The 18,443-nt window shown below is 41.4% G+C and overlaps 1 protein-coding gene across 1 annotated transcript in view; it reads right to left on the reverse strand.

Moving 5' to 3' along the window:
• Positions 1-18,443, reverse strand: part of LOC114108764 (antigen WC1.1) — a 64,269-nt gene that overhangs the window by 10,553 nt on the left and 35,273 nt on the right. The window contains exons 8-13 of the mRNA XM_060413468.1: positions 17,766-18,080; positions 13,694-14,002; positions 13,296-13,604; positions 5,917-6,009; positions 5,526-5,840; positions 4,094-4,408 (exon numbers count right to left, since the gene is read on the reverse strand). Coding sequence (XP_060269451.1) covers positions 4,094-4,408; positions 5,526-5,840; positions 5,917-6,009; positions 13,296-13,604; positions 13,694-14,002; positions 17,766-18,080 — 1,656 coding nt within the window. The remainder of the gene's footprint in view (positions 1-4,093; positions 4,409-5,525; positions 5,841-5,916; positions 6,010-13,295; positions 13,605-13,693; positions 14,003-17,765; positions 18,081-18,443) is intronic.

The following is an 18,443-nucleotide window of genomic DNA, read 5'->3' on the forward strand; positions in this document are numbered from 1 at the left end:
AGGGTCTTTTTAAATCAGTCAGCTCTTCTCATCAGGTGGCCAAAGTATTGGAGCTTCAGCTTCAGCATCAGTCCTTTCAATGAATATTCAGGGTTGATTTCCTTTAGGATTGATTGGTTTGATCTCCTTTCTGCTCAAACGACTCTCAATTCAACTGTGGCGACCAAGCACCACAATTCAAAAGAATCAACTCTTTTTAGCTTCTTCTATAACCCGGCTCTCATGTCCAGAGATGACTACTAGAAAAAATATAGCTTTGAACATATGGACCTTTGTCAGCAAAGTGATGTCTCTTTTTAATAATCTGTCTAGGTTTGTCACAGAGGAGCAAGACTCTTTCAATCTCATGGCTGCAGTCACCATCAGCAGTGATTTGGGAGTTAAAAAAAAAAATCTGTCACTGTTTCCACTTTCTCCCCTTTTATTTGCCATGAAGTGCTGATGATCTTTCTGCCATAAGGGTTGTGTCATCTGCATATCTGAGGTTATAAATATTTCTCCCAGCAATCTTGATTCCAGCTTGTGTTTCTTCCAATCCAGAGTTTCTCATGATGTACTCTGCATAGAAGTTAAATAAGCAGGGTGACAATATACAGCCTTGACGTACTCCTTTTCCTATTTGGAACCAGTCTGTTGTTCCATGTCCAGTTCTAACTGTGGCTTCCTGACCTGCATACAGATTTCTCAAGAGGCAGGTCAGGTGGTCTGGTATTCCCTTCTCTTGAAGAATTTTCCACAGTTTATTGTGATCCACACAGTCAAAGGTTTTGGCATAGTCAATAAAGCAGAAATAGATGTTTTTTTGGAACTCTCTTGATTTTTCAATGATCCAGTGGATGTTGGCAATTTGATCTCTGGTTCCTCTGCCTTTTCTAAAACCAGCTTGAACATCAGGGAGTTCATAGTTCATGTATTGCTGAAGCCTGGCTTGGAGAATTTTGAGAATTACTTTACTAGCGTGTGAGATGAGTGCAATTGTGCGGTAGTTTGAGCATTCTTTGGCGTTGCCTTTCTTTGGGATTGGAATGAAAACTGACCTTTTCCAGTCCTGTGGCCACTGCTGAGTTTTCCAAATTTGCTGGCATATTGAGTGAAGCACATTCACAGCATCATCTTTCAGGATTTGAAACAGCTCAACTGGAATTCCATCATCTCCGCTAGCTTTGTTCATAGCGATGCTTTCTAAGGCCCACTTGATTTCACTTTCCAAGATGTCTGGCTCTAGATGAGTGATCACATCATCATGATTATCTGGGTTGTGAAGATCTTTTTGTACAGTTCTTCCATGTATTCTTGCCACCTCTTCTTAATATTTTCTGCTTCTGTTAAGTCCATACCATTTCTGTCCTTTATCGAGCCCATCTTTGCATGAAATGTTCCCTTGGTATCCCTAATTTTCTTAAAGAGATCTCTAGTCTTTCCCATTCTGTTGTTTTTCTCAATTTCTTTGCATTGATTGCTGAAGAAGGCTTTCTTATCTCCTCTTGCTGTTCTTTGGAACTCTGCATTCAGATGCCTATATCTTTCCTTTTCTCCTTTGCTTTTCACCTCTCTTTTTTTCACAGCTATTTGTAAGGCCTCCCCAGACAGCCATTTTGCTTTTTTGTATTTCTTTTCCATGGGGATGGTCTAGATCCCTGTCTCCTGTACAATGTCACGAACCTCATTCCATAGTTCATCAGGCACTCTATCTATCAGATCTAGGCCCTTAAATCTATTTCTCACTTCCACTGTATAATCATAAGGGATTTGATTTAGGTCATACCTGAATGGTCTAGTGGTTTTCCCTACTTTCTTCAATTTCAGTCGGAATTTGGTAATAAGGAGTTCATGATCTGAGTGAAAGAGGAGAGTGAAAAAGCTAACTTAAAGCTCAACATACAGAAAACGAAGATCATGGCATCCGGTCCCATCACTTCATGGGAATTAGACGGGGAAACAGTGGAAACAGTGTCAGACTTTATTTTTGGGGGGCTCCAAAATCACTGCAGATGGTGATAGCAGCCATGAAATTAAAAGACGCTTACTCCTTGGAAGAAAAGTTATGACCAACCTAGATAGCATATTCAAAAGCAGATACATTACTTTGCCGACTAAGGTCCGTCTAGTCAAGGCTATGGTTTTTCCTGTGGTCATGTATGGATGTGAGAGTTGAACTATCAAGAAGGCTGAGCACCGAAGAATTGATGCTTTTGAACTATGGTGTTGGAGAAGACTCTTGAGAGTCCCTTGGACTGCAAGGAGATCCAACCAGTCCATTCTGAAGGAGATCAACCCTGGGATTTCTTTGGAAGGAATGATGCTAAAGCTGAAACTCCAGTACTTTGGCCACCTCATGCGAAGTGTTGACTCATTGGAAAAGACTCTGATGCTGGGAGAGATTGGGGGCAGGAGGAGAAGGGGATGACCGAGGATGAGATGGCTGGATGGCATCACAGACCCGATGGACGTGAGTCTGAGTGAACTCCGGGAGATGGTGATGGACAGGGAGGCCTGGCGTGCTGCAATTCATGGGGTCGCAAAGAGTTGGACACGACTGAGCAACTGAACTGAACTGCTCATGAGCTTATTTTTCAGAATGTTGAATGGTGAGCTGTAAGCCAGCTTTTTCACTCTCCTCTTTCACCCTCAATGAGAGGCTCTTTAGTTCCTTTTCGCTTTCTGCCATTAGAGTGGTACCATCTGTGTATCTGAGGTTGTTGATATTTCTCACAGCAATCTTGATTCCAGCTTGTGATTCATCCAGCCTGGCATTTCCTATGATGTTCTCTGCATATACATTAAATAAACAGGGTGACAATATACAGCCTTGATGAACTCTTTTCCCAATGTAGAACCAGTCGGTTGTTTCATGTCCAGTTCCAAATGCTGAGTTTTGATCTGCATACAGGTTTCTCAAGAGGCAGGTAAGGTGCTCTGGTATTCTCATCTCTTTAAGAATTTTCCACAGTTCATTGTGATCCACATGGTCAAAGGCTTTATGTAGTCAATGAAGGAGATGTTTTTTCTGGAATTCTCTGGTTTACTCTATGATCCAATAAATGTTGGCAATTTGATCTCTGGTTTCTCTGCCTTTTCTAAACCCAGCTTGTACATCTCTGAAGTTCTCAGTTCACTTACTGCTGATGCCTAGCTTTCAGCATAACCTTGCTAGCATGTGAAATGAGCACAATTGTGAGATAGTTTGACCATTCATTGGCATTGCCCTTCTTTGAGATTTAAATGAAAACTGACCTTCTCCAGTCCTGTGGCCACTGATGAATCTTCCAAATTTGCTGACGTATTGACTGCAGCACTTTAACAATATTACCTTTTAGTATTTTATAGCAATATATATTTGCTATATGTAATGTAAGTCTTATATGTAAGTCAAACAATATAAGTCTTCACTGATGAATGGATAAAGAAAATGTAATATAGACTTATATCCACCCATAAAAAAGAAGAAAATCTTGCCAGTTTCAACAACATGGATGGACCTCGAGGGGCATTATGTTAAGTGAAACAAATCAGACAGAGAAAGAAAAATACCATGTAATCTCATTTATATATGTAATATTAAAACAAAAAGCAAGTTCAGAGATGCTGAGTAGTTGGTGGCTGCCAGAAGTGGGGGATATGGTGCAGGCAAAGGTAATCAAAAGGTATAAATTTGAATTATAAAATTAATAGGTGAAGAGATATAACATACAGCATGGTGACTATAGTGAATACTGTATTGTCTATTTGAAAGATGGCAAGAAAATACATCTGAAACATTCTCACCATGTAAGAAAAATATTTAACTATATATATGGATCTATATATTCAGATCCATAAATATAGATATAACTAGACTTACTGTAGTGATCATTTATCAATACACACAAACATATAAGCATTATGTTGTACACAGCAAAAAGTATAATGTTGTATCAATTATATCAATTTAAAAATTTAATAAAGCAAGTTTGGAACATGTAGATTAAATTAGCTCCATCCAAACTTCATTTTATAAACTCAACTTAAACCCATCACTTAGATTTTAAAATATCAAATCTCACTAATAACATCCTACAGGGTTGGGACAGACACAGAAACAGACATAAGTCACCTGCACAGGAGATGTAGGCTTCCTCCTTTGGAGAGCATAAACTGTATTTCCACGGGCCAGAAGGACACTGCCAGAGGGAGGTATCAGTTTTCCGACACTGAATTAAATCAACCCACCGAGGTCTAGAACCTTCCCTGAGACCAACAGAGGTGTTGAGACTTCCACTGTCCCCACAGCCAAGCTGTCTGCAGATGATGGACATGGTGACATCATCCATGGGGCTGCGGCAGACACTGCCCCAGGTCCCGTTGTAGAAAACTTCCAGCCACCCAGCGCACTCCTGGTCCTCGCTGACCATCCTGAGGGCCAGGAACTCTAAGACCAAAAGAGAGGAGACAGAACACAGTGAGCACTGCACTCAGTGCTCTGGGTTTTCCTCTCTCCCCAAAATTGTGAACATTCGTCTGTGACCAGGCTGAGGAAGCAAATCCATTAGATGACCAGAGTGAAACTTGTCTCCTCTTCACCTGACTTTGTCCATTTGTGTCTGTCTTTCTAAATATTTCTACCACCATGATGTAGTGGATATGAACTGAGAGGAAGACCAACCTGGACACCTGCAGGGAGAGGGAGCTGACACCTGCTTCCTGACCAAACATCTAAGAGAGTGTATGAAAGGGATGTGATGTGGACAGTGTGGAGGCAGATAGAATAATGGACCCACAAATGTCTACATGGAAGCTGTGTCTGCGTTTCCTTATCTGGCAAAAGGGACTTTACATATGTGATTAAGGTATGGTCCTTGGGATGGTAAGAGTAACCTGAAATGTGGGCAGATTAACCACCTGAGCACAGTCTAATCACATTCTTAGACTCACTGTCCTTTAAAGTGGAACCTTTTCCTCATTCTGGTTAGAGGGAGATGTGAATATGGATAATGGTCAGAGGTGGAGCGTTGCTGGTCTGATGATGAACAGAAGGGGGTTATGAGTGAAGGAAGGCAGATGGCTTCTAGAAGCTTGAAAAGACAGGAAACAGATTCCTTCCCAGAGACTCAGAAGTGACGTGGCCCTGCTGAAACTTCTATCACAGTCCAGTGAGATCCCTGCTGGACATCTAAGCTAGAGACGTGTAAGGAAATAAATATGTTGTTTTAAACCACTAACAATGTAGCAACTTGTTATAGAACAAACAAAAACTAGCACAGTGGCTTTAAGACTTCTCTACTCTATGTACCAGAAGGGTGAGCCCTGAATGCAAGAAAAACTGTGAGAAAAGGCTCTGCCAGGAAACACTACTGAGAAGAAAGGACCAGAACCTCAGCTGCTACAGGAAGGCAGTGAAAGCACCTCGTTTTTACATCTGCTGGAAAGGAAGGCTCCATGGGAGGAAGCCTCCTCTGGTCCTTTCAGCATCTCTCTCTCAGGGCTCAGATCCCCATCCTCCAGGGCCCCACCCCTCCCCCAGCCTGTGGACAGTGTGGAGTGCTGACCTGAGCAGATGACCCCCGCGTCCTCCTTGTGTCTGCAGTCGTGCTGCCCCCAGCCCCGGGAAGGGCACGTCCACACGTGGGACTCATTTCCAGCACAGTTCAGGTCGTCCAGCCAGATGGGCCCTGATCCTGCCCCAAAGTGAGCATATCCTGTGGCATTAAGGGCTTCTCCACAGCCCAGCTGCCTGCACACCACGCGGGCATCGTCCAGGTCCCAGCCGTCATCACAGATGGTGCCCCAGGAGCCCTGGTCAAGGATCTCCACTCTCCCGGCGCAGGGACCGCCCCCGTCCACCAGGCGGAGCTGCCTGCTGTCTGAGGAGAGAGAAATGGGACAATGGGGCGGTGACCTGGGGAATGAGAAGGGTCTTCTGTCCCATGGGACCCTCACCTGAGCAGTAGGGGGCGCTCTCCTCTGAGGCCGCAGATCCTGCTGGTTCAGACACAAAGTGGTCACACTGGGGCAGCACCTGGGTCTGGTTTCCTGAAGAAACAGTGATGATTAGAGGGTTGGGAGGGTTAAAGGACAGGAAATTCAGTTAAATTAAATAACTTTTAGGAGGGGAGGGAAGTTTGGGGGAAAATGGGTCCATGTATACGTATGGCCGAGTCCCTGGCTGTTCACCTGAAACGATAACAACATTGTTAATCAGCTAAACCCCAATAGAAAGTAGAAAGTTCAAAAGAAAAAAAAAAAATGACCTAGTGATGGAGCTGAGATGAAAGCTGGAACATACTGGTAAAGTTACCATAATCTTAGTGTTCCGTTTCTGCAGGAAGAGCCCTGGTCCTGACAATGGCACAATTCCTGTTTTAAGCCAAGCTTTGCCCTAAGAATGAGTTAAACAAGTTGTTCTATCCTTAATCCACCCCTAAATAGAAGAAGCAAAACAAAAGCCTTTCTGAAGGAGTTGTACAATTATTTATCTACAATGTTTGTGGTTTTAAAAATACTTATATAAAAGAGATCTCATGGAACACCAGAGCAAAAATAAACATTAAAAAATTTCTGTACTAGTTTGCATTCCCTCCAGCATTTATTGCTTGCAGATTTTTGGATCGCAGCCATTCTGACTGGTGTGAAGTGGTACCTCATTGTGGTTTTGATTTGCATTTCTCTAATAATGAGTGATGTTGAGCATCTTTTCATGTGTTTGTTAGCCATCCGTATGTCTTCTTTGGAGAAATGTCTATTTAGTTCTTTGGCCCATTTTTGATTGGGTCGTTTATTTTCTGGAGTTGAGCTGCAGGGGCTGTCTTTTCACCTTGCTTATATTTTCCTTTGTTGTGCAGAAGCTTTTAATTTTTAATTAGAGGATCCTGCTGTGATTTATGTCTGAGAGTGTTTTGCCTATGTTCTCCTCTAGGAGTTTTATAGTTTCTGATCTTTTTTTTTTTTTTTCTTTTTTCTTTTCTTTTTTTTTTATTTTTTAAATTTTAAAATTTTTTATTTTTACATTCATTCCCAAACATGAACCCCTCCCACCTCCCTCCCCATAACATCTTAACCAGCCCCAAGCATGCTGCATCCTGCGTCAGACATAGACTGGCGATTCAATTCACATGATAGTATACATGTTAGAATGTCATTCTACCTTATGACCCAGCAATCCCACTGCTGGGCATACACACCGAGGAAACCAGAATTGAAAGAGACACATGTACCCCAATGTTCATTGCAGCACTGTTTATAATAGCCAGGACATGGAAACAACCTAGATGTCCATCAGCAGATGAATGGATAAGAAAGCTGTGGTACATATACACAATGGAGTATTACTCAGCCGTTAAAAGAATTCATTTGAATCAGTTCTGATGAGATGGATGAAACTGGAGCCGATTATACAGAGTGAAGTAAGCCAGAAAAATGATTTGGGAGAATGACATTCTAACATGTATACTATCATGTGAATTGAATCGCCAGTCTATGTCTGACGCAGGATGCAGCATGCTTGGGGATGGTGCATGGGGATGACCCAGAGAGATGTTATGGGGAGGGAGGTGGGAGGGGGTTCATGTTTGGGAATGCGTAAGAATTAAAGATTTTAAAATTTTAAAAAATAAATAAATAAATAAATAAATTAAAAAATTAAAAAAAAAAATTTCCCAGGGTATCTGACTCTTAAAGTTACCTGACAGAGATTTTATTTTATTTAATTTTATTAATTTTTATTTGAGTATAATTGCTTTACAATGTTCCGGTAGCTTCTGCTGTTCAGCAAATTTAGTAAGTTATACACATACATATGGGCTTCCCAGGTGACTCAGTGGTAAAGAATCTGCCTGCCAAACAGGAGACTGGGGTTCCATCCCTGGGTTGGGAAGAGCCTTTGGAGAAAGAAACGGCAATCCACTCCAGTATTCTTGCCTAGGAATTCCTATGGATAAAGGAGCACGGCAGTCCATGAGGTCACAAAAGAGTCAGACACAACTCAGCGACTAAACAACAACTATATCTATCTATCTATTTATATTTATAAATACACACACACACACACACACACACACATCTGCCCTCTTTCTTGGATTTACTTCCTATTTAGTCACCACAGAACACTGAGTACAGTTCCCTGTGCTATAAAGAAGTTATTATTTACCTATTTCTGTGCGCATGCGTGCTAAGACACTTCAGTCATGTCTGACTCTGTGACACTATGGATTGTAGCCCATCAGGCTCCATGTCTATGGGATTCTCCAAGCAATATCTATTTTATCCTTAGTACCAATAGTGTAGGGCTTCTGAGTCTGGTGGCTCAGACAGTAAAGAATCCACCTGCAATGTGGGAGACCTAGCTTTGATCCTTGGGTTGGAATGTCCCCTGGAGGAGGGCATGGCAACCCACAGTAGTTGTACCAAATTACATATTCATATGTAGGAGGATTCCCTTTTTGGCACATCCTCTCCAGCATTTATTTGTGGATTTTTTAAATGATAGACATTCTAACTGGTGTGAAGTATTACCTGACTCTAGCTTTGATTTGCATCTCTCTAATTATTAGTGATGTTGTATTTGTTAGTCATCTGTATGTCTGGAAAAAAATGTCTATTTAGGTCTTTTTCCCATTTTTTCATTGGATTGTTTGATTTGTTGATATTGTGTTGTTTGTGTGTTTTGAAGATTAACCCTTGTTAATTACTTCATTTGCAAATATTCTCTCCCATTCTGAGAGATGTCTTTTTGTTCTGTTTATGGTTTCCTTTGATATATGAAAGCTTTTAAGTTTAATTAGATCCTTTTGTTTTGTTTTGTTTTTATTTTCTTTAGGAATTTGATCCAAAAAGATCCTGTTGCAACTTATGTCAAAGAATGTTCTGCCTATGTTTTCCTCTAAGAGTTTTATAGTTTGACAGAGAATTTAAATAGCCATGATTAAAGTGCACAAAGAATTAATTGACATGATGTGTATCTTGGCAGAGAAATCATAACAAAAACAAGTGAAAATTCTACAGCTGAAAAAGTTAACAGCTGAAATTAAGAACTAGAGAATGAGCGTATCAGCACATTAGATCAACATAAAGTAGAAACAGTAAAATGGAAAAATCAGAGGATAAATATTCCGCTCTTTAGAAATGCTGGTCCTATGGTAAGTGCCTGGTTAATAATGCTATATAACAAAATTTCCCTCCAAATTTAGTAGTTAAAGGAATTTATTTTTAAATTTTGCTCATGATTTCCCGGGTCAGTAAGTTGGGAAAGACGCAACTTAGCAGTTCTGTCTTTGGGGTTTCTCATGTGGTTGCATTTAGATGTCATCTGGGACTGACATTTCTAAAGGTTTAACTGAACTGTGGTTATGTAAGGAAATTCCCAGAAGTATTTTTGTTGTTGTTGGGAGGGAAGGATAAAGGAGCATCATGTCTGCAACCTAATCCAGAAAGATTTTACATACTCAGGGAAAAACAGGGCAGGAGAGGGACAAATAAGGAGAGAAAGGGAAAGCTAGAGCAAGAGAGAGAGAGAAAAGAAAGAAAGAAGGATTAAAGCAAAATACTAATCCAACATTCAGGGAATCCAGGTAAAGTTCAGAGATAGTTCATTCCTAGAAAACCTTCACTAAAAGAAATACTAATAACATCAAACCCATAAAATGCCTAGGAGAAAACCTAGTTAAATGTGTGCAAAACATCTGAGAGAAAGTCAAGACCTAACTCAATGAAGGGATATATTTTGTCAGTGAATTGGGAAACTCAATCTTGTCAAAGTCAGTCATTCTCAAATTTATATACAGATTAAATCTAACCTCAATGAAATTCCCTTGTACTTTTGTATGTCTGAAACTCGATAAGCTGATTCAAAATTTACTTTGCTGTTCAGTCACTTAGTCGTGTCTGACTCTTTGTGACCCCAAGGACTGCAGCACACCAGGCTTCCCTGTCCATCACCAACTCCTGGAGCTTGCTCAAACTCATGTCATTTGAGTCAGAGATGCCATCCAACCATCTCATCCTCTGTCATCCCCTTCTCCTCCTGCCTTCAGTCTTTCCTATCATCGGGGTCTTTTCTAGTGAGTCAGCTCTTGGCATCAGGTGGCCAAAGTATTGGAGCTTCAGCTCAAAAATGTATACAAAATACAAAAACCAAGACTGACCAAAGCAGTTGGCAAGAAAAGCAGCAACATAACTTCTTTAAATTAAAGTTACCCAGACTTACTATGTGTGCTTAGTCACTCAGTCGTGTCCAACTCTTTGTGACCCCATAGACTATAGCCCTCCAGGCTTCTCTGTCCATGGGGATTCTCCAGGCAAGAATACTGGGTGGGTTGTCATGCCCTTCTCCATGGGATCTTCCCAACCCAGGGATCAAACCCAGGTCTCCCACCTTGCAGGCAAATTCTTTACTCTCTGAGACACCAAGGGAAGTTCAAGACTTACTATAAAATTACAGTAATTAAGAAAATGTGGTACAGGTGCAAGGAGAGACAAAGGATACAGTGGAACAGAATAGAGAGTCTAAACAATGTATTCAGACATATGTGCCCTTTCGCTGATCACATAGGTGGCACTGCAGTGGGGAATAGTCTTTTCAGAAAAAGATTCTGAGTCAACTGGATACCCATATGAAAACAGGACACTTGATTCTTATCCTACACAGATGTCAATCCTAGAAGCAATGTACAATTATATGAAAAAAAAAAGTAATTACACTTCTGTGAGATACTCTCAGAGAACATTTTTGTAATTTTGGAGTAGACAAAGTTCATTTTAGAAGAATATAAGGAGTCCTAGGGACTGGATCAATGGACTAGTTCAAAACTGAGACAGAAGTACATCAAGGCTGTATATTGTCATTCTGCTTACTTAACTTATATGCAGAGTGCATCATGCAAAATGCTGGGCTGGATGAAGCACAAACTGGAATCAAGATTTCTGGGAGAAAAATCAATAAGCTCAGATATTCAGATGACACCACCCTTATGGCAGAAAGTGAGGAGATATTAAAGAGCCTCTTGATGAAACTGAAAGAGGAGAATGAAAATGTTGGCTTAAAACTCAACATTCAAAGAACTAATATCATGGCATCTGGTCCCATCACTTTATGGCAAAAATATGGGGAAACAGGGACAGACTTTATTTTCTTGGGCTCCAAAATCACTACAGATTATGTCTACAGCCATGAAAATAAAAGATGCTTGATGCTTAGAAGAAAAGCTATGACCAACCTAGTCAGCATATTAAAAAGCAGGGACCATCTAGTCAAAGGTATGATTTTTCCAGTAATCATGTATGGATGTGAGAGTTGAACCATAAAGCAAGCTGAATGCTGAATAATTGATGCTTTTGAACTGTGATGTTGGAGAAACCTCTTGACAATCCCTTGGATTTCAAGGAGGTCCAATCAGTCAATCCTAAAGGAAATCAGTCCTGAATATTCATTAGAAGAACTGATGCTGAAGCTGAAGCTCCAATATTTTGGCTAGATGATGGGAAGAACTGACTCATTAGAAAAGACCCTGAAGCTGAGAAAGATTGAAGGCAGGAGGAGAAGGGGACGATAGAGAATGAGATGACTGGATGGTTTCACCGACTCAATGGATATGAGCTTGAGCAAGCTCCAGGAGATAGTGAAGGACAGGAAAGCTTGGCATGCTGCAGTCCATGGGGTTGCAAAGAGTCAGACATGGCTGAGCGATTGAATGGAACTGACTGACTGAAAGAGCATTACATGGATATAAAAAAAGTTGATAAGTCAAACCTAAGATGAGTAACTTGGCTCATTGAAGTACAGCATACCATTAAGAAAATAAAAATATAAGACCAAGAATTAAACACACAAAAATCATAATAAATACTTTTGCCAAAGTCATCGTCATGATAATTTGCACCATTGTATTTGTAATAGTCAAGAACTGGAAATAAGCTCAAATCTCTGCTATTAGTTGAATGGTTCAACACATGGTCATGTGATCATTCAAAGGAATACTCTATAATAATAAAAATGAATGAAATGTTGCCATAAACATCATGAGTGAATCTCAACACAGTTTGGAGTCAAAGAAATTAAACACAAAAGAAAACATACTGCATGCTTTTACATAAAGTTCAAAAACTGACAAAATATTCTATGGCAGTACAAGTCTTAGGTAGGCAGTCTTCCCTGGAGAGGAGGAGGACACGGCTATTGGGAGGCAATAGTGATTCTGTGGTGCTATAAATTCTGTGGTGTTCTCTTTGTAGATCTAGGTTGGAGAACATGACCTAGGTATACACTTATTGTTTGTACTTTGTTCTCTATTATTATCCTTAAATAATAATGTTTCATTTAAAAAATGGTATTCATCTAGCTGTTTCTTTCCCTGACATAGCACTTCTTAGCATTTCTTAGCACTTCTTTCCCCTGAAAAAATGAGTGAACAATGAGACTGCTATGGAGCAGGACCTTACAGAGCCTTCTCAGGACAGACCACCGTCATGTCCTCCACCTGCCTCTGTTCGTAGAAAACCTAGCTAAAGAATAAATTTGATCACAGAAATGAAAAAAAAAAATCAGAGACAAAGGAAAACAGTCAAATAGGACAAAATAATAATAGCTTAGCCCTAAAGTAGTCAAGGACCTTTAGTTCCTTCTCATGGGCTATAGACAACATTCTGAGCCCATGAGTTATTTTGAGTTATTTTGCAGACACTAAAATCCCAAACAGGTGGTAGCAATAAATTATATGATGACCAGACTAGTGGGGTGCCATTTCCTTCTTCAGGGGACCTTCCCAACCCAGTGATCAAACCTGAGACTCTTGCATTGCAGGCAGGTTCTTTACCATCTGAGGCAACAGGGAAATTCATAATCTTCATCTTACACAATTCCAAGATCGGCCTCAAGGAAATGGGAACAGACCGACACTAGAGCTGATGATTAACCATATTTCAAACAATAAAGGTGATACTGATCAGACCTATTTCAAGAAGATTGTCGGAGCTACCTGTGCTATTCTGCAGGTAAACTGTCCTCGACTTCCACCTGTGCACTCCTGAAATTCCCATTTAAAACACTCACCCCTGATCAGCAAGGAGGAGCTGGTTCTTTGGTACATTAGTCCTCTGTCTCCCCAGAACTGCTGGTATCCTCAATAAAACTGTCTTTAATTTTACCCCACACTGTCCCTCAGTGTTGGATTCTTGAGTAATGAGCAGCTGAAACCCGAGTTCAGTACCAAGATTAAACATTTCACTACAGAATATCTTTCTTTTTAAGTCTGTTTTCCCTTACTCTCTGCTCTGGGGAAATTTCACTCCAGGAGCATCCTAGGTACAGTAGCCCTTCCCTCTCTTACCTGAGCAGATCACAGAGGCTGTATTGCCATGGGAACAGTCAGGAACACCCAGGGCAGTCACAGGGCATTTCCACAAGAAGGACTCAGTCCCTGAGCAGTGAAATCGGGCTTTCCAGAGTTGATCACTTCCTTCTGCTCCGTTTGGGGTGGAGATGGCGACTCCACAGCCGAGCTGACGACAGACAACATTGGCATTGGCCAGACTCCAGTGGGAGGCACAGAGTGCTCTCCATCGTCCAGAAATGTTCATCTCCACCTGCCCCTCACACTGAGAGGAGCCATTTGTCAAGAGCCGGACATCTGTGTACACTGATAGAAACAGACAAGATTTCAGAAAAATCTGATTTTTTAGCTTGAAGTGAATGTACACAGAGGCTAAATTCTGACGTGCATCTCACCTGAACAGGCAATCTGAACAGCTCCACTGTGGTGACAAGTGCCCCCTGGACAGGGCACTCTGGGGCACCACCAGAGCTTAGGCTCCTCCCCCTCACACCTGAACTCTTCAGCCCAGACCCGGCCATCGGACTCTCTGAAGGGTACTTGTCCCAGGACAGACACAGCCTTGCCACACCCCAGCTCTGCACAGATGACCTGGGCAGTGGGGAATGTGAAGTTTCCATCAGACACTGGGGTCCAGGCTTCTCCAGAATGCACTTCTACTCGCCCTGAGCAGGGTCCATCCCCTCCAGCCAGACGCACAAATCCTAAGAGAAACAAACCCAGTGAGTGTTCATGAACCTGGCTTGACAATTGGAAACAACACCTCACAGGCAAAAGTGGGAAAGCTTTTCTTTCCAGCAGTGGAATAAGAGGGGATAAGAAGATAGAATTTGACTGTCATTGTCAAAATGAGTTTTCATGAGCAAATTTCTGAAGAGATATTCAGAAGGATTGCAGGGTCAGTTTGGAAGGGCTGAATCCAGAGAATATATATTGGTTAGGAATGTTAATTCTTATCTGGGGGCCTGGAAATCACAAGGCCCAAAGAAACTGCACAGTGGTAAACATTCAAACTTGAGTGCAGAGCTGAACTAACTGAGAGTGGAAAAAGATCATGGGATTCGAGAGGTTAGAGGCCTAAGAGCCAGAGAAGTTTAGAAGGTCATCCTGAAATTTCTGGGGCTAGAATTTTGGGCAATTTTCTCTGAGCCAATATTCAAGTCACTGGGGATGGGAACATCATGAGGGCTGGATCTGAGTGCAGGCATTAGGTCACAATTAGGTAACCTAATTGTGAAAGAAGTTGTTCACAGATAAGTTTGGAAATGATGAAAGCTCAGAGAGTCATAGGAGAGGGAGGGAATGATCCTAGCCATCTTCCTTAAAAACCTAGGATTTATGAACACACCTGAGAGAAAGTGAAGTCTCAGTGGGATTATGCAAGACAACTGAGTTAGTTGATTACTTCATCCTAGACATGAGATTCTTAGCAAATGTGAAGGAGTGATGAAAATTTAATGTATTCTAACCCTATCTATATGCGAACTGCATATTCCTTTCCTATTTGGGTTTCTGAGATAAGAAGCCAGCAAGCTACAAAAAAGGACAGTGAGAGGATGATAGCAGAGAGCAAACAAGCTGTATGTATTTTAGAGATTTCTACATTGCAAAAGCCTCAATAGTGTTGAAACATAGATTTGGAAACCAAATACTTGTTCAACAAGATTTTAACACCTTTTATCCCATATGCTTCTCCCATTTTCACCTAACACTGCTACCCTTACCCAATTCCCCCAATGCAGAAAAGAAGAAATGATCTTAAGAGCTATAAATAGATGGAAAGGACACTCCAAAAGGGAAGAGCTTCTGTAGGGAGTGAGGTGGGGTGAGTGGTAGGTTAAATGGGGAGTGGATGGAGTATGAGAGAAAGACCAAGGAAAAGACTCATGATCATGATTTGATTCTTCAGGGACCATATTTTGACAGAGAAAAGGTAATCCAATGGGGGGAAAACCCTGCAAATTTTTGAGTGTGCTCATGGTTATGTATGTAATGGTGGAATTTGTCCTGGTAAAGGACTCTGATTGTGTAAGTATATGAACTTTGAAGTCTCAAAAAGAATGATGTAACAGAATAAAAATCTACTAGACAGAGCAGGAGAAAACAGAAAAGACACCACAGAAATTAAATAATTGAAGGATTAGCTGGACCACTGATAACAAGAATGAATGATGAGGGAGAGGATGATCTGCTTGCCTTTTGTTATTTATCCATTTCCATCTCTGGAGAGAGGCCGAGGTCAGGACCCTTAGCCTCCTCTGGCTGGGAGTTTGGTTACAGGCTACACATTCTAATTAAAGCATTTTTATTTAACTGGCTGTTTTTGTTGCTCAGTCACTCAGTCGTGTCCGACTCTTTGTGACCCCATGGACTGCAGCGCTCCAGGCTTCCCTGTCCTTCACTATCCCCCTGAGTTTACTCAAACTCATGTCCATTGAGTCAGTGATGCCATCCAACCATCTCATCCTCTGTTGTCCCCTTCTTCTCTGGTCTTCAATCTTTCCCAGCCTCTGGGTCTTTTCCAATGAGTCATTTCTTCTTATCATGTGGCCAAAGTATTGGATCTTCAGCTCCAGCATGCATCCTTCCAATGAGTTATTCAAGGTTGATTTCCTTTAGGATTGACTGATTTTATCTGCTTGCTGTCCAAGGGACTCTCCAGAGTCTTTCAGCACCACAGTTCAAAAGCATCAATTCTTCAGCGCTCAGCCTTCTTTATGATCCAACTCTCACGTCCATACATAACTACTGGGAAAAAACATAGCTTTGACTATACGGACATTTGTCACAAAGGAGTGTCTCTGCTTTTTAACATGCTGTCTAGGTTTGTCATAGCTTTTCTTCCAAGGAGCAAACGTCTTTTAATTTCATGGCTGCAGTCACAGTCTGCAGTGATTTTGGAGCCCAAGAAAATAAAGTCTGTTGCTGTTTCCATTTTTTCCTCATCTCTTTGCCATGAAGTGATGAGCCTGGATGCCATGATATTAGTTTTTTGAATGTGGAGTTTCAACCCAGCTTTTTCACTCTTCTCTTCCACTTTCATCAAGAGTCTCTCCTCTGTTCCTCTTTACTTTCTGCCATTAGGGTGGTGTCATCTGCATATCTGAGGTTGTTGATATTGTTATATTAATTCTGAGATTAAAAATTTAGAAAGAACAAGAAAAAGGTATTTCTTGTATTCTGTTTTATATACCCTGATACATGTAAAATATTCAAATATATGCTGAATAATCAATAAAGTCTTATACATATCAGGATAGAGACTTCTGAGATATAGTATATATTTTTTATTTTCTACTTGATTTTAAAATTTACATGGAAGAATAAGTGTGTGACAATTCCAAGAAAATTATTAAATAGAAGGCCGATGTGAGTGAAGATATTAAATATAGTAAAGACATATCTTTGTCTGGTCTCTTGCTGTGTACACATCCTGTGTCCTTAGGCACATGTAGCATCCTTCACACCACACCTGGCCCCTCAGTGCTGCTCAGAGAACCTTACAGTTACCTCCATCAGCTCCCATTGCCATTTGCCTTCCTTCCAGCTACTATAAAACCTTTTCCAACTTCTTTAAAAATTACATTTGTAAAAAATATATATATCTGTCCACTTACTCCAAATAAGCCCCCAGATGCAATTCTCTTATATCATTGAAGTCATCAAATATAAACTATATAATCTCTTAACATAAAACACAGAAATTCAAGTTTTATTACCTCCACCTTGGACTTGTCAGTGCACGGCTAAGTGTTCTTCCAAAGTTTGCATTTATTTAGATATTTTAAAGGAAAAATTTGAGAGAGAGACTTTTCTAGTAACAATGGAAGAATATATGACTCAGAACATTCCATCAACAATTCTCTACCATAAAAGAACTATGAACATTTATGTCTAAATTTGCAAAGGAAACTTGAAATCTGGCACAAATCCATAAGAATCTCTGATCTGTTAAATGATATCCTCTGTAGGGATACCCTCTATAGATGTAAATGATATAGTAGGAGTAGCCTCCACTCATACTAACACTCATACTAACCTAGCGCAAAATAAGGTCTCACACTGTTTGTATAGAAACAACTTCACCCAGGAAAGTACATCCTCAGTTTTTGTCCCTCCCTCTCATAGCCTTCCTGTGCAAATGGAGAGTGTATGTGGCTGTTAGCAAATGTTTCACTCTTACAAATAGTGAATTATGAAAAAAAAATTATGAGGATTTATTTTAATTGGGAGAATAAATAAAGCTATTTTAGTGTCAGGTAAGAGCACTGGAGAAGAAAAGAAAAGCAGAGACTTGTAAGAGGAAAGTGTATGAAGCTCATTGCTCACAGCTACGGGGCACTCAGGGAGGATGGGTAGTTGTCTTGGTCCTCTCTAGCCCACCCGTCCCTTATTGTCCCTCTGATCAGACCCCAGCTTTCTTGGAACTTTCCATTCTCCCCGCTGGTGGGCATGAACTGACCATACCTGAGCAGATGACTCCTGCATCCTCGCTGTGATCGCAGTAGTGCTTCCCCCAGCCCCGGGAAGGGCACCTCCACACGTGGGACTCCTTTCCTGTGCACTTCACGTTGTCCAGCCAAATGGGCCCTGATCCCGCCCCAAAGGAAGAAGAGCGAGTGGCATCGAGGGCTTCTCCACAGCCCAGCTGTCTGCAGACCACGTGGGCATCTTTCATGTTCCAGCTGTAATCGCAGATGGTGCCCCAGGAGCCCTGGTTAAGGATCTCCACTCTCCCGGCGCAGGGACCGCCCCCGTCCACCAGGCGGAGCTGTCTGCTACCTGAGGAGAGAGAAATGGGATACGGGGCGTTGACCTGAAGAATAAGGGTCTTCTGCCCTGTGGGACCCTCACCTGAGCAGTAGGAGGCACTCTCCCCTGAGGCTGCAGACTCTGCTGGTTCTGATATGGAGTCTTTGCCCTCGTGCAGAAGGCAATGGCAACCCACTCCAGTACTCTTGCCTGGACAATCCCATGGACAGAGGAGCCTGGTAGGCTGCAGTCCATGGGGTCACTAAGAGTCGGACACGACTGAAGCGACTTGGCAGCAGCAGCAGCATTGCACTGGGGCAGCAGTTGGGTCTGGTTTCTTATAGCAGTGGCAAGAGAACTAATAAGGTTGAAAAGTAGGAGGAAAGGTTAAAA

The sequence above is a fragment of the Ovis aries genome, chromosome 3 (assembly GCF_016772045.2).
Source record: "Ovis aries strain OAR_USU_Benz2616 breed Rambouillet chromosome 3, ARS-UI_Ramb_v3.0, whole genome shotgun sequence".
NCBI lineage: Eukaryota > Metazoa > Chordata > Mammalia > Artiodactyla > Bovidae > Ovis > Ovis aries.